Here is a 15781-nt window from a genome sequence, read left to right on the forward strand (position 1 = left end):
TACATCTGGCAAGGAGAGGCCTGTTAATGCCACCGTTCACGATTTTAGTTTGTCTGTATGCTTTATGCCATCTCTGCAGATTAGTTTAATATTTTGCTAAATTCTAATTTTTTGTTCTAGGTTTCACAAATCTGCCCCGTCCTCTGTTGATTAGAGGACCTTTGGCGGCGGTGCCAACTAGCAGTGACGTCGGAGTATTTGCAGTTCCTACAATGTTGCCCCCCAACAGCCGCCATACTAAACCTCCTTCCCCTGGTAAAGAATCGGAAATCCCAAACCACCAACAGCTGGATGCTATCAATGTGAGTACATGAGAAATGTTTAAAGAAAATAAATAAATTAGAAAATAACATGGAAATGGCTGATACTTGGGTTACACCCCCTCCCCCCCCCCCCATCTTTTTATTATTAACCTGTTTTTTTTTGTTTTGTTTTTTGCCCATGTGATTTGATTAGAACTTTTGGTTAATTAAAATTTTAAACCTTCTCAAACATGCATTTATTAAATGTTCTGTTGTGCAGTGAATATAAAGGTACAACTTAAGCAGAATAACCACCACAGTGGTTATGGTACCAGTATGCCTCTTGCGTTATTCCCCAGTTATGTCAAACCATATAGAAGAGTTTGACACAAACAGAAGAAACGGTTTTACCCCTTTGAGGTAAGAGCCTCCAGCCTGTCACCATCACAACTTGATTTAGAAATAATGAAATCCTAACATATAGTGGCTTAATTTGCTACTTTCAATGAAATGTCCCACTATTTATGATTTTATGCAAAACATGGATAGCCTTGTGTTAACATAATCATAATATATTGTTTGCCGTCATCTGATCAAAAAGCAAAATCCTTGAAAAATATTAGTACATTTATCTTCTATCCCAATGCAATTTGCCTCCACATTATGCTCCAAGCCTTTATACTACGCTAAAAGTACCCTAATATTGAGAAAATCTGCTGTTCATTCAATGCATGCTAATGTGTTAGTTTATCACACTTCTCGTTGATCTCATTACATTTGCAGTCTGATTTCTTCTTGCCGAAGGCCAAGAAGCCCAGAAGTAGACACCCACGGAAGCCCTTGGTTGTCCAGGTAAGTTGCAAAGAGTTTGCTGAGATTTCGTCCTATATCCCCAAGCAATTTTAAATGCATTAAAAGACATATGAAATAAAAACGTGAATAAGCTGATGCATTGAGCTCAGCACAGACCAGGAAAAGTTGCACGTTTGCAGCTAATCCAGAGTTGGCTTAGTTTAGAACACTCCCACAGTCAGCAGGACAAACAGTAGCTACCCTTTCCTGTCCGTGTTTCATGCATTTCTTGTTCTTGAGGAGTAATGATTGGCCTTAGTGGTTAATTTCCTGTGCAGTGCCAAAGTTATATACGTACACAGTTGAGTAAGAAATGTTTAAAATGGAGAGGGTGTAGCAAAGGTAAACATCAGGCGGAGAATGATACAGAACGTTTTTTTATTAAGACAAGCAAAATTGAGACCAGTGCATGATAAAATACAGCATATTATCAAAGCCAAAACCTGTAAAATGAAATTTAGCTGCCTGGCATATCCCTTTAATAGTCTTATTGGGAGATATTGAAATCTAATAGTTTTTTTCCCTCCCTTTGCAGCGGACTCTGCTCCAGCGACCGTCTGTTAACTCCTCCCCCCACGTGTGCTCTTTCTCCATCTTGACAAACTCTGCTGTGGCAGGTACGATAACAACTATCTGTGTGGGAACTGTAAATGCATTTAAATATGACTCTTCTAGTATGACAAGTCATCAACAGTCAATTGCAATTGGGTAATATGGTGTCAATAAAAGAAACCTCAACTGGGTCCCATTTACCGATTTCGACCTCAATTTTAATATTATACGCTCGTCAAGAGTTTTCATGTTTTTGGATACATTTTTTTTTTGTAAACTATTATTATTAGTTTTTTGTGCAAATGTGAACAGTCAAGCTTCATATGCCACAACCGCTCTATCAAGCATAGTAAAACAGATATAGGGTATCCGTAACATGGCATTAGAGAGGATTGCACATTTTACATAGTTTAGTAGTAGAAAAGATAACAAGTGTGTGAACATTATAATCTTGAAAAGCATAGCAGGACATTTGTGTTGGGCTAATAAGATGTGGACATGCATTTCTTAGTTACATGAGTCTGGTACAGGCTTAGTTAATAGATATATCATTGTTTATGGAATCAGGGTTAATAAAGTAGATTACATGTTGTTTACATGGCTAGGATAACTGGGATATATTGAGTAGCTTACAGCATGGCACATACGGGAACTGCATAAACTAGATAGTAGAAACATGTTTAACTGTGTGTAGGAACATAAAATACTCGTGAGCTTTGCTGTAGTATGGTCCGCGGCCTAGTCAGCCGATGCCTGCAGAGGGAGAGGCACTGTCCTTGACAAGTTGGAGTCCGGTTAAGAGTAGCAGGCCGATCTGCCGGCTCCGTGCCTCCTCATGCTCAGGTGCTGTGTTTCCTGTAGTCCGGCCACGTCTGCCTGCTGGGTAGATCGATGGGGTACTTCTCGCTTTAGGCTGCCATCGGTGTGAAGTGGGACCTTGACCGCTGTGCAGGTTTTGCCTGGTTGAAGTCCCTTGGTGGTTCGTGGTGCCGGCGGGTTGCAGCCAGCTGGAGTGCCCGCTCGCAGGGGCTCATGGGCTGGTCGTGGGATCCTCCTACGCCTCCATTTGCTTGATGGTTTGCGGACAAGATTCGGGGGAGTCCCCTTAGCGTTGCAGCGGCGGCGGTAAGTGTGCTTGGGCGAGTCTGATGCATTAGAGGTGTGTAGCTTGCGGTCACAGTTTTGCCCAGAACTGAGCACACAGCCGGTCAAAAGCCGCCAGCAGCGGGTCGAAGGGTTCAGTGAAGCAGCGGGTCCTGGCTTGGTGGCCATTTTATTAGGTAGGCCTCGACCCTCCCAACCTCTGTAGAAGAGTATTGCGACGCCGACAATGCTGCTAAATTCCACCAGTGGGGGCCGGGATATCCCCCGCCGGCCCAGAGGGGGGAACAGGACCTTGGTCCAAGTGTGAGTGAAGCCTGGGTAAGGGATCGGCCGTCTTCCCCCATCTCAGGTGCTTTGGCAGGCCACCGAGACGTTGAGTATGTCAGATGCTTGTGCAGGCTTGTAGGCCCCAATGTGGGTTCAGGTCACAAAAGGTAAAGGGGTGCTTCAAACTTGCCCAGAGAGTCTTCACTCTGTACAGGAGCAGGTAAGTAGGCATTTGAGTAGTGTCTGTGGGTAGTATCCCACCATTAGAGCACAATTTTCAGAGTTTTTTTTGAGGAGCTTATACTCTGCACGTCTGGCAGCCATGCTGGTCAGGCCCTGCCCCTACATATTTTTAAATTGGTGTAAGATTTTTATATTATTTCGTACATTGATTTATTTTTTTATATATGATATATATTTTTTTTATATTTTGAAAAAAAATACATTTTAAAAAGTTTATCCAACAATATTAAATAATGACCTTTATTTATAAATGAGCAAAACTCTCTCATTAACCTCCCATCCCTCTCCAACGAATACTTCTGATTGGCTGGTGAGCACACTGATGCAGACTCTCCAAGACTCCAGGGTTAAAGGACCATACATTTCTAAATTAAGTGTTCTACAAAAATATGAATCTGTTTTGTGGCCCATATGCTGCACAATTAATTTAACTTTGTGCTTTTCTTGAAGTAGCTAAACGTGAAATTATAATTGTCACCTCAAAACTATTTTTTAATCAAATAATCCTTTTATAATTTTTTTAAAGGCAATAGATTAAAACCTATAAGTATGTGTAAAAAATGAGAAATAAACTCATCCCTACCTTATTACGAGAGAGAGAGAGTGTGTGTCTCCAACCCCCATACCCCCTAAACCATACTGTCTGTTCCAAACATTGTTTGACCCAAACTGCATGTAAATGGTTTCTTTTTTACATGTACTGTATTTTATATTTTTAAATCTATTTCCTTTCAAGACTTGATAAAAGTACTATTATATTAAATATAGTTTTGAGCGATTTTAATGCTTTATATTTTTTCTCTCCATTTCAGGCAGGGGCTCCTTTAGACCTATCCATTCCTCCAACAGCAAGACACATCCAATTGTTCCTAAGCCTCCCCCAATCGCCAATTCTCTAGCCAGTGAGTACATTGCTGTTTAATAACTAAACAGAAACACAAGGTCTATCTAGAAATGGAAACGTTAATCTCTTGCAACATAACCGCTTTGGACTGTATTGATTTCACAGTGAACTAAAGGAAGCCAATGAGTCTTGTTTAGTCTGTATGTACAGAGATAATTTCACTGATTTGGTGTTGCTTGTTCTGTAGGTGCCATTGATCTCGCTGCTAAGAGTGCGGGTATTATCCCAGGAAATGTGCTTCCAGTACTAGACACAGGGGGCTTGACTGGCATTGGCATATCTGGCACAGCTCAGGAATCTCTAACTAACCGTGTCAGTGGAAGTGCAATGCAAGCAGTGACTGTTTGTGCTGAGGTATGTATCATGTCTCATACTTTCTACGGGTTTTAGTTATATGTCATCTGGAGTGGGCATATACAGGAAAAAACGTGCCAGGACATTTGTGAAAAATATTACATCCAACACATAACCGCCCTTAACCCTACAGTCAATCCTTAAAACAAGAATGCACACCCTCTGAACCTTTTTTTCTAAGAATAATAAAACACAAAATCGAGGAGAATAAAACAAAAGGAATTGGAAAAGTAGAAGGAGTGAAGTAAGGAAGGGGTAGGAGGGGAGAGTAAGCGTTCATAGCCATCAGGCCCAAGATAATTTTTTTTGTAATTTTTTTTTTTTTTATTACTGTGGAAACGTTTTCCCCTGAGAACGGAGTCCTTAAAACTGCAGCTCAGTCACTGGAGTGGGTAGGATTTGCCACCGATAATAAAAAGGCATAAACTCCAGGTATATGGGCCTTCTTATATTCAGTGTTAGTTTGGGAATGATTATAAATAGCAGTTCCAGATAGGAGGAGAAACTGGGTTAACCTCAGAAGGCACTGTGGTGGCAACCCAAATATATTTCCTGACAGAAAGGCATTGACTAGACATTGCTTTAACTTTTCATTTACAGGCTAATAAAAATAATCCATTTTTGTCTGAATATTCATAGAATGTTCACTTGGTCTTTTTTTGATTTTAATGTTACTCTGGTTTTGGATTTATAAGTAAAATGTCAGTAAATTCATGACCACATGCAGAATAAGAGAGGTCTCCTCATATATGATACTAGTGCTTGAAGCTTAAAGGGACACTCGGTCCCTTCTAGCAGTTTAGCTTGCTGAAGTGCTTTATGTGTGAAGAGTGGGCCTCTTTGTAAAATGAAAGAAGTGCAGATATAATAGAAATTGGCCGTTTTATAAATTAAAATTGTTACATGGCCAGAAAAGCTTTGCCTGGAAAGAAGGGGAGATCTTGCAAAGGCTTCCGATAAGATGTTTTTAGATATACCATCAATAGAAAAAACATAAATGTTTGTTTTTGTTGGGGTATAGCTACTAAACAGTGATTTATTTTATTTGGGCAGCAGAGTATCCCTTTAATGTATATTTATATTAGCATACAGTGCTTCAGGGCACTGCTGGCAAGGTCTAGCAGGAAGTGGGGGAGACAGAAGATGAGTTGCTTCGATTGGATGATTGAATGGATAGGATATCTTAGGGAAATGGATTTGCAGAGTGGTGTAAAATGGTCTATGGCAGAGATGGATAGGACATTTTCAGATATTGATTGAAGCTGTGGAATGTGGAGGGAGAATCTGACAGCGATTTAAGAATCTTAGAATAGGTGCAGCATGGAACAAGTCCTGGAGGTTGGTGGAATAGAAGAAGAGTTTTCTTTTGTGTCCATGCCTCATGCATTCCTAAAGGGTTTTTGTATGTTTTTATCTTTCTTGCAGAACACTATCCCTTTCATCGCCCTCTCGTCACCATCTGTGCAGGATCCAAACCAGCCATTCCAGGTACTTGGATTCGGCAGCTCAATGTACGCTTTGGGAGCTGTGAAGGCATTTTGTTGTGTTCCCAATAATCAAGTGTGATCAACACATGCTATATAACCAGCAAACGCTATAAACTGCTAATGGAAGCCCTTTATTTATTGGGAATACGATACTAGCGAGCTACTTCTTGGGACCTTGTATATTTCTAATAAACTCATTTTGGTTAGGAAAACGACACATTTAGGGTTTATATGCAAAAGAAAAATGTTCAACCTTTTGGGTTGAGAAATCGTTTTGTGTCCCAGGCATAAGCCTTTATATTCCTAAAGCTGTGTTGGTTCCTTTTTTTCAGAATGTTAGTCTTGTGCAGAGCTGCCTGTATGTTATGTTGGAATTGCATTAAAATACCAGCACAAGCAAAATATATTAAGATCATTTACTAAGTCAGGACTTGTGGTGATTTGACAAGGAAATGTGCAATTTTAGGGCAGAAAAGTCAATTTTTATTTTGGCGTCCGCTGTTTTGATTCCAAATGTGCAGTTTCCTTGTCAGTTCTCCAGTTTCACATTTAGTAAACAACTCCCAAATGTTACAATCTGCACTAGGTTGAGAAGGACCTTTTGGTTGTCTCCTGTGGGTTCCATTCCCCACTGATTACCTGTATTCTCGGTTTCAGACCTCCTCCGTCCTATCCTTGGCTCCACTGTCCCAGAATCCTGTGCAGAATGGTCCAGACGATACGTCCAGCTGCAAGCCATCCAGTGGCAGTGCCTGCATTTCTCCACCCAATGTTTCCACATTGCTGGACATCTCATTGCCTGGCCCTCCAGATGACGTGCTATCACAAGGAGAACCTGTCACGCACATCAGCGATTCAATTATTGAAATAGCCATTAGCTCAGGGCAGTTTGGTGAGTCTTTAGCTATTTTTAGGCATGATAGCTCAGTTGGTTAATGCATCAAACCTCAGGACCACAAGTTCTATGCCTAGCAGAAAGAACTCTGTCTATCATTTGCTGGGTTAGTTAGAAGGTTACTCCAACCACTATGACCTCTTCAGTGATTTAAAATGCTCACTGTTGTAGGAGTCTGTGCAGCATTTCTGCTCGAAACGCTGCGCATACAGAGATCTGCACTTTTTGTGCTAGGAGCTAGTTGCACGCCTGAGACATGTGACTTAGGCAGCTACTTAATTTTAATTCTGTGCAAAAATATCGCAAGTCGTGCGATGGCGAGAGATGTAGTAATCTTCTCTTGTCCAGGCAGCCTGCCTGCCTGCAAGGGTAAGCTTGATCTCTGTAGCGGAACCTGGGTAACCCGGCTGGTTACCTCCGCTATTAATAAATGAACAGACCCATTTCCCTCCCAGTAACTGGACGACACACAGTTCCAGGGGTACAACAACAACTTTATTGGCCACACTCTGCTTTCTACTTTCCTCACGCAAGGGGTGGAACACACATGAAGACAATGTCCCCTCCCATTGTTCCTTCCCCCCACCGGGGGTCGTATAACGGAACCGGAACCCCAGTCTCTTTGTCCCCTATTCCAGCCACTCAGTGTCCCCTCCAAGGGCCCTCCCTCTCCCAGGGGTCTTCTTCCCAGAGGTCTCTGCATCTGGGGGGTCGTAGCATGGGAAACTTCCCACCTCTTTACCTCCCAGTGACAGAGAGCCCGCCAAACTCCACCATTGTCCCCACAGGATGTCCCCACCAATCTCCAAGACCCAGAGAACGGTAACTGCCACAAACAGCCTTCGTTCATGGGGTCCCTATGTGAAGCCCGGCAAGGGAAGTGTCTCTTTCGGGATGTAAATGCTCCCCCTAGCCGGCGTTCGTCTGTACGAGTGGCGGCCACCCAGAGAAGCACTCTTTAATTACTTCCCTTGCGGTTTCACACTAAGTTGAGAGTTGCCAACATTCCATTCGATTGGTATGAACGTTCTAATGGGTGCCGGGGACTCCATTTCTAACACCTTGTCAGTTTGCAATATCTCTTAAAGACAAAGTACACAGTTTAAGAAATACAACATTTCATTCTAAAACTTTTAATATTTGCATTTGCCCATAACACTAAGTACTAAAATAACAAGCGATTTTAGTTTGTAAATCATGTCTGCAGTATCACTGCTCAATTATCTGCCATTTAGGAGCTAAGTCACCTTTGTTTCTGTTTATGCAGCCCTAACCACACACACCTGGCTGTGACTTCTAGAGCCTGCATGAAAAGAAATGCTTTAATATTCAGTCAGATCTAACAACACTGTGTGTTTACTTGAGACGTACTTGTCTCCTGCTTCAATGCACTTAATAGTCTGTATTTGTGCATGCTCGTCTTCTTTATCAAATATATGCACACACCTCAGCCACCAAACCGCACTGAGTGATCTGAATTACGCAGCAACCTGCGTTAGAAGTAGAGGACACAGAGGGAGGCATATAATAAGGATATAACTACCTGTTTGTAGTTTCTCTGTCTGCAGCCAGGTTGTGAATTCAAAGCCGTTTACTCTGTGCTGTTAGTGGTTGAGTTGTGTACATACATTTGATAAGGAAGTCTTTTTCTGTGAGGGGGCATGGCTAAGGAGGTAGGTTTATGGTGCTGCATTGTGCAAAGAAAACGGCATATGAATAAGGCCTAAACAACCCCACATACAATAAAATGATATTGGTGCCTGGAGTGTGTCTTCATTTTAGTTTCCTGTTCCTGGTTCTTAAGGGTTGTTTGTGTCCATGCGTGTATATTTTTTAATGATATAATTTATATATTTACAGGGGAAGCTGTCCCGTTGTCACCAGCCAAGCTGAACGACAGCTCCAAGAGTCTTCCTTCCCCCTCCCTGAGTCCTCAGCAGAACTGGATCGCATCTCCTAGCCATGACCCTCAGTGGTACCCCAATGATTCCACGGATTCCTCCCTCAGCAGCCTGTTCTGTAAGTGTAACTCCTTAATTTCCCAAAACTTAGAAATGTTTTTACATTCAAGTGTCCATTATTCCAAAGTACAAGGGAATTTTAAAGCAGGACTAATGTCAAGTTTTTATACACACTCCTTAAAAGGAAAACTGACCCCGAATTTTTAAATACATTAAAAACAATTGCAAAAGAGGGTGCGGAGCCGGTCTGCCAGGCAGACCAGACTTGCTCAAAGGGAGCTCCTGCATCTAGCAACGAATATCTGGGTGTGTTCCCTGACTGAGTGCACTTTTTGACCGCAGCCTTCACTAATCTTGCCCAGGAGACGCTGATGTATCTGGCGTTACCCCACGCGGGCTCCTACTAGTCTGGACAATCCTACTCGAGGCTTGCGGCCTACACAAGGCAGAACCATGGAGAGGCGACAGCTCTCATGGTTCTTTAGCAGAAGATGGGACTTCTGTGTATCACCTTTCCCCCCCACCCCCTTTGAACTCAGCGGGGGATATCCCAGTACCCACTCACCTCACTGCACACAGGCAACTGAAACTACACAGGCTCAAGCGGTGAACTCCGAAACCACCAGCCAGTGCACCCGCTGAAATGATGACAGCCAAACATCAGCTGATAGTTTAACAGAGCAGTCCCACTTGTCCTATACATCCTATGATATAGGAGTTCACTCAACATGTGCTGTCTAGGTTGGTAGTTGGTTTCTATCTATCACAAATGTATCATAATGCTCTGTTTCTTTAACAAAAGTAGGACTAATTAATGGGGGAGGGTTAAATATAAAGATGGATATTTCCTAATTCAATAAGTAAGGATAAAACATTTTATTAAATGGAGGCTTCCTTTCTGTTCACTGTATGACTGTCTACTTCTTTTCTGCCCACAGCTAGCTTTATTTCACCTGAGAAGGGTCGGAAGACCTTGCCAGCGGCCCACGGTGCAACCAGTGGCACATCCTTACTGGGACCCACCTTGCTGGATGGCAGCTCCCGGGATTCATTTGTATCTCGCTCACTGTCGGATGTCACTGAGGTCTGTATGGAACAATATACCTTTATGCTTTATAGATAATTTTACCAAAATACTAAAATATGCAGTTTTCTTGCCGTTTGGTGACCTATAATCATATGAAGTATTTGTGAGTCAGATTTTTTTGGTGCTGTTCACAATGCCCATGAGGTGCAAAGCAATTCAGATGGCTCTTTTATTGCACATGTGAGCATGCCTGCCCCTGCGCAATTAGCATTGCCCTTTAAGGACCAGTGACAGAAAAATTCTGTCATTACCAGCCTTTAAACATTCTACATCACAATAGGATTTCCTACTAAGCATTACATAGAGCTCGACAGTCCTTACAGACATGGGAGTTTGAGAGAGTAGATGAAAGATAATTGATAAACATTTAAGAATACCATTTAATAGGAATGATGCTTTTAAAAAAAAAATCTGTCCTCTTCCACTCTGGGTTGATAAGGACTGTTTTAAAGGAGCACTATAGGGCGGGGCTTGACCGCCGAGCTGGATGGACGTGGGGCACCCTGGCTCCACGATGAAAGATTAATAAACAGCCCAAAACTACTCTATTTCCCCTAAAACATGCTAGGCAAAGTGGACCCGAGCCACAACCCTCGGTGCGGCTGTCTGCCCTCGTCATGCCGGCAAAGCTGAATGCTGGGCGGATGGAGCTGCGGCCTGTCGCGAGGCTCTAGCGGGAGAAACGGACGATCTCCCGCGCTTAGTCCGGCGGGCCCTCCCACACGCCTGTTGAGGGCCCCGTTCTCCTCCCTTGTGGGGTTATCCCGGACCCCACCGGGGTAGCAGTGAGCCTTCCTGGCAACCCATGCGGTGAAAAGATCATCCAGGGACCGCGAGGCAAAACCCAAGATGGCCGCCGAGCCCAGTGTAAGCACAGAGGCAGCAACTGCAGAACACCGGCTGGGTGCTGTCTGGAAATGGAAGCAGACCAGAACACTGCTCACTGACAGCGGCTAGCAGGATACCCACTCCGCCCATCAGACAACTCTGAAGGGTGCACATCCAGCAAGTAAGCATGGCTAATACTGGTACTACCTGAGGCAGCATCTCTCGTTGTAGCTGACGGATCTGTTGGGACTATACTGGGACACTGACCCTGCTTAAACATGGAGGAATAACGGACATGGGACACAGGCCTTATTTTATATCTGAGACTGATACCAGCAGACACATAAGTCCGAATACACTTCTAGCCAACAAGTACCTCAACTTTTAAGCAATCAGCGTGGAACAAAAGGAACTTGACCACAGCCAGGTCGCCAGCTGACCCAGCACTGCTGCAGGATTAATTAAGCGACTGCTACTCATATATAATTAGAATCCTAGCAGAGCACTGTATATCCTTTATGTTTGCATTCTCAGTCCCAGTATTATTTTGAGTTTATTAAGGTTGATTTACTTTCTGCAGATTCGCACGGCAATGATTTAGAAATCACTTAAAGGAACACTATAGTCACCTAAATTACTTTAGCTAAATAAAGCAGTTATAGTGCATAGATCATTCCCCTGCAATTTTACTGCTCAATTCACTGTCATTTAGGAGTTACCGTATATACTCGAGTATAAGCCGACCCGAATATAAGCCGAGGCCCCTAATTTTACCCCTAAAAACTGGGAAAACTTATTGACTCGAGTATAAGACTAGGGTGGGAAATGCAGCAGCTACTGGTAAATTTCTAAATAAAATTAGATCCTAAAAAAATTATATTAATTGAATATTTATTTACAGTGTGTGTATAATGAATGCAGTGTGTGTGTGTGTATGAATGCACTGTGTGCGTATGAGTGCAGTGCGCGTATGAGTGCAGTGCGCGTATGAGTGCAGTGTGTGTGTGTGTATGAGTGCAGTGTGTGTGCGTATATATTAATTGAATATTTATTTCCAGTGTGTGTATATAATGAGTGCAGTGTGTGTGTGTGTGTGCGAGTGCAGTGTGTGTGAGTGCAGTGTGTGTATATGATATGAATGAAGTGAGTGTGTGTGATGCAGTGTGTGTTTGTGTATGTGTTGGTGGGGGTGGGCATTTAATATATTATTAATTATTATTTTTTTTAATTTTTTTTATATTATTATTTTTTTTGTATTATTAATTATTATTTAATTATTATTATTATTATTATTTTTTAATTATATTTTTTTTTCGTCCCCCCTCCCTGCTTGATACATAGCAGGGAGGGGGGCTCCTTCCCTGGTGGTCCAGTGTCATTGGTAGTTCAGTGGGGGGGAGAGGGGTGCTGGCAGAGCTGTACTTACCTTTCCTGCAGCTCCTGTCAGCTCTCTCCTCCTCCGCGCGGTCTGTGCAGCTCCCTCTGTCAGCTCCCAGTGTAAGTCTCGCGAGAGCCGCGGCTCTCGCGAGACTTACACTGGGAGCTGACCGAGGTGCTGAACGGACGGCGCGGAGGAGGAGAGAGCTGACAGGAGCTGCAGGACAGGTAAGTACAGCTCTGCCAGCCCCCCCTCTCCCCCGGTCTGTATTATGGCAATGCAAATTGCCATAATACAGACTCTGACTCGAGTATAAGCCGAGTTGGGGTTTTTCAGCACAAAAAATGTGCTGAAAAACTCGGCTTATACTCGAGTATATACGGTAAATCACTTTGTTTATGTTTATGCAGCCCTAGCCACACCTCCCCTGGCTATGATTGACACAGCCTGCATGAAAAAAAAAATTGGTTTCACTTTCAAACAGATGTAATTTACCTTAAATAATTGTATCTCAATCTCTAAATTGAACTTAAATCACATACAGGAGGCTCTTGCATGGTCTAGCAAGCTATTAACATAGCAGGGGGATAAGAAAATATTAATTAAACAGAACTTGCAATAAAGAAAGCCTAAATAGGGCTCTCTTTACAGGAAGTGTTTATGGAAGGCTGTGCAAGTCACATGCAGGGAGGTGTGACTAGGGTTCATAAACAAAGGGATTTAACTCCTAAATGGCAGAGGATTGAGCAGTGAGGCTGCAGGGGCATGTTCTATACACCAAAACTGCTTCATTAAGCTAAAGCTGTTCACGTGACTATAGTGTCCCTTTAAAGGGACACTCTAGGCACCCAGACCACTTCTGCTCATTTGAGTGGTCTGGGTGCCAACTCCCACTACCCTTAACCCTGCAAGTGTAATTATTGCAGTTTTTCATAAACTGCAATATTTACATTGCAGGGTTAACTCCACCTCTAGTGGCTGTCTATTAGACAGCCACTAGAGGTCACTTCCTGGGTTCTAGAACAGGTTTCCTGTGCTAGAGCGTCGCTGGACGTCCTCACGCTGTGTGAGGACCTCCAGCGTCGCTCAAAACCCCATAGGAAAGCATTGAAATTATTTTTCAATGCTTTCCTATGGGGAGACGTAATGCGCATGCGCGGCATTTCCGCGCATGCGCATTAGGTCTCCTCGGCCGGTGAGCGAGATTAGTCTCGCCCACTGGCCGACGTAATCATTAGGAGGAGCGTCGTGGAGGCGGAGACAGCGGCGAGGGACATCGCCGCTGTCCCAGGTAAGTGACTGAAGGGGTTTTCACCCCTTCAGTAACTGGGGATTGGTGGGTGGGAGGGAGAGGGACCCTCCAGTGCCAGAAAAACGAATCGTTTTTCTGGCACTGGAGTTTCCCTTTAACAATGACTGAGCACACATGCACGCTTTAGCCGGCTAGCCCAGCGACTCGCTGCCCCTGGTGGTCAAATTCAATCAGCTAGAGAAACCTGTAACTGATATTATTTTACATAAGCCTGTAACACAATAATCATACAACCATTGCTCAACTAAGCATGCATAGAATAGCTATAACAGTTTTAATCATTTTTGCATTAATCGACTAGAAAAACAAGAAAAGTGGCATTACTAAACAAGGAAATGTATCTACCTAATGCTAGCGATGTATTACCCCATCCTGTGAACAAAACCGTACATCTCCCTTTTCTCTCTTCTGTACCCCATCTCATATGCCACAATAAAATAAAGAATTTAAAAAAATAAAAAGGGCACTATAGGGTCAGGAACACAAACATGTATTCCTGACCCTATAGGGTTAAAACCACCATCTAGCCCCCCCTAGGCCCCTCATGCCTCCATAAATATAGCAAAATCTTACTGTATTCAAGCTTGAAGCTGTAGCTCTGCATGCTGTTTGCCTAAAAAACATTTTTATAATAAATAAATAAGCAGTCTGCTGACATCAAAAGTAGTAGCCTGATCCAATCACAATGCTTCCCCATAGAATTGGCTGAGACTGACAAGGAGGCAGATCAGGGGCAGAGCCAGCATGATTCAAACACAGCCCTGGCCAATCAGCATCTCCTCATAGAGATGAATTGAATCAATGAATCTCTATGAGGAAAGTTCAGTGTCTGCATGCAGAGGGAGGAGATACTGAATGTTTGGATGCATTTTAGGCAGCCATGACCCAGGAAGGATCTTGAACAGCCATCTGAGGAGTGGCCAGTGAAGTTATCACTAGGCTGTAATGTAAACACTGCATTTTCTCCAAAAAGACAGTGTTTACAGCAAAAAGCCTGCAGGTAATGACCAGAACAAATTCAATAGGCTTTGGTTGTTCTGGTGACTATAGTGTCCCTTTAACTTCCCCTGTATATTAAAACATAAATTAGCACAAAAGTAAACATCAAAATTAAATCCTGTAATAATAAAGGAAGAGCAACAATATATTGTGCATAAGGGATCTACCTTTTGGCAACCCATGTTTAGAGAAATGTAGTTTACAAATAGTGCCAGTAATACCATCACTGCTGTAGATATTGGAGTATGAATCGCTCTGTACCCTTGTTCTCCTTTCTTGATTAATTATTTCAATATGTAATGAACAATGAATAAAGTAAACTGGACGGAAGCATGAACAATAATTCTATGTCAACAAAATAAAATTTCTTTTTATAATGGCATGCTCAGTCTGTCTCCTTCGTTCCTGTAGATTGAACCTGATGCAGTCATTACAGCAGTTTTTCTTTCTTTATTTCCAGGTAGTTGATTCTCAGCTGGCTTGCTTGATGAACGAGAATAGCATTGACTACATCTCTCGCTTTAATGACTTGGCACAGGAGCTTTCTGGCACAGATTCCTCACGCAAAGAATCCATTGAAGTGGACACTCCATCTGTGACCTGACCGAGGGAGAATTCATGTTTTATACCGTGTGCTTGCTTCTACCAAATTGGTGTGGCAAAAAGGAAAAAAATCCAGGGGCAACTTTTTATTCATTTTTATTTTTTCCCTTTTTTTTTTTTTCTTTCTATGTTTCAGCTAAAGGTGCTGCATTGTACAATGATAAAGAGTTGATAGTAGGACTGATGATGTTTTCACTTTATGTCAATGATTGTAAGAGTCCGGTTATTTGCCATTTTTCCTAGCAGTCTTTCAGTAAGGTATTTAATACCCTATATGTAATAGCCCTATTTTTTGCAGTAAAGACTTTGCTACATACATGTACAGTTTTACTGAATTCATCTCAAATCATTGTTTCTCATCAGCACACAGACCATATCGGGGGAATAATCATATTTTTTTCACAGTGCAGTAAATACCAAATGGATAGACTATTTTCTGGAAACCAATCTTCTTTTTCTTTTTTTTTCTTCTTTTTTTTTTTATGTCATCTGTGATGGCTGTTTATGATGTTCAATTAGGGACATCATGCAGAAAGGCACTAAAGCAGTTTGAACATCATCAAACTAGTCTCCAGGACACTATAATTGAACTGAAGAGATATTGGAATGCTACAACTTTGTGTATACACAGAACACATTGTGCAAGCTCATTCGAGGATTACGCTGGAGTGTTCTCTCTGTCTGTCAACTGGCCAGCACAACAAGAACAACAA

The 15781-nt window shown here is 42.5% G+C and overlaps 1 protein-coding gene across 2 annotated transcripts in view; it reads left to right on the forward strand.

Annotated features, from left to right (window-relative positions):
• Positions 1 to 15094, forward strand: part of CRAMP1 (cramped chromatin regulator homolog 1) — a 36564-nt gene extending 21470 nt beyond the window's left edge. For both annotated transcript variants that reach the window (XM_063430605.1, XM_063430604.1), the window contains exons 12-21: positions 121 to 302; positions 1026 to 1094; positions 1630 to 1711; positions 4073 to 4162; positions 4352 to 4518; positions 5944 to 6006; positions 6663 to 6897; positions 8761 to 8919; positions 9800 to 9945; positions 14926 to 15094. In XM_063430605.1, coding sequence (XP_063286675.1) covers positions 121 to 302; positions 1026 to 1094; positions 1630 to 1711; positions 4073 to 4162; positions 4352 to 4518; positions 5944 to 6006; positions 6663 to 6897; positions 8761 to 8919; positions 9800 to 9945; positions 14926 to 15069 — 1337 coding nt within the window. In that variant the 3' untranslated portion in view covers positions 15070 to 15094. The remainder of the gene's footprint in view (positions 1 to 120; positions 303 to 1025; positions 1095 to 1629; positions 1712 to 4072; positions 4163 to 4351; positions 4519 to 5943; positions 6007 to 6662; positions 6898 to 8760; positions 8920 to 9799; positions 9946 to 14925) is intronic.
• The last annotated feature ends 687 nt before the right edge of the window (positions 15095 to 15781 follow it).

This window comes from Pelobates fuscus, chromosome 8 (assembly GCF_036172605.1).
Source record: "Pelobates fuscus isolate aPelFus1 chromosome 8, aPelFus1.pri, whole genome shotgun sequence".
Classification (NCBI taxonomy): Eukaryota; Metazoa; Chordata; class Amphibia; order Anura; family Pelobatidae; genus Pelobates; species Pelobates fuscus.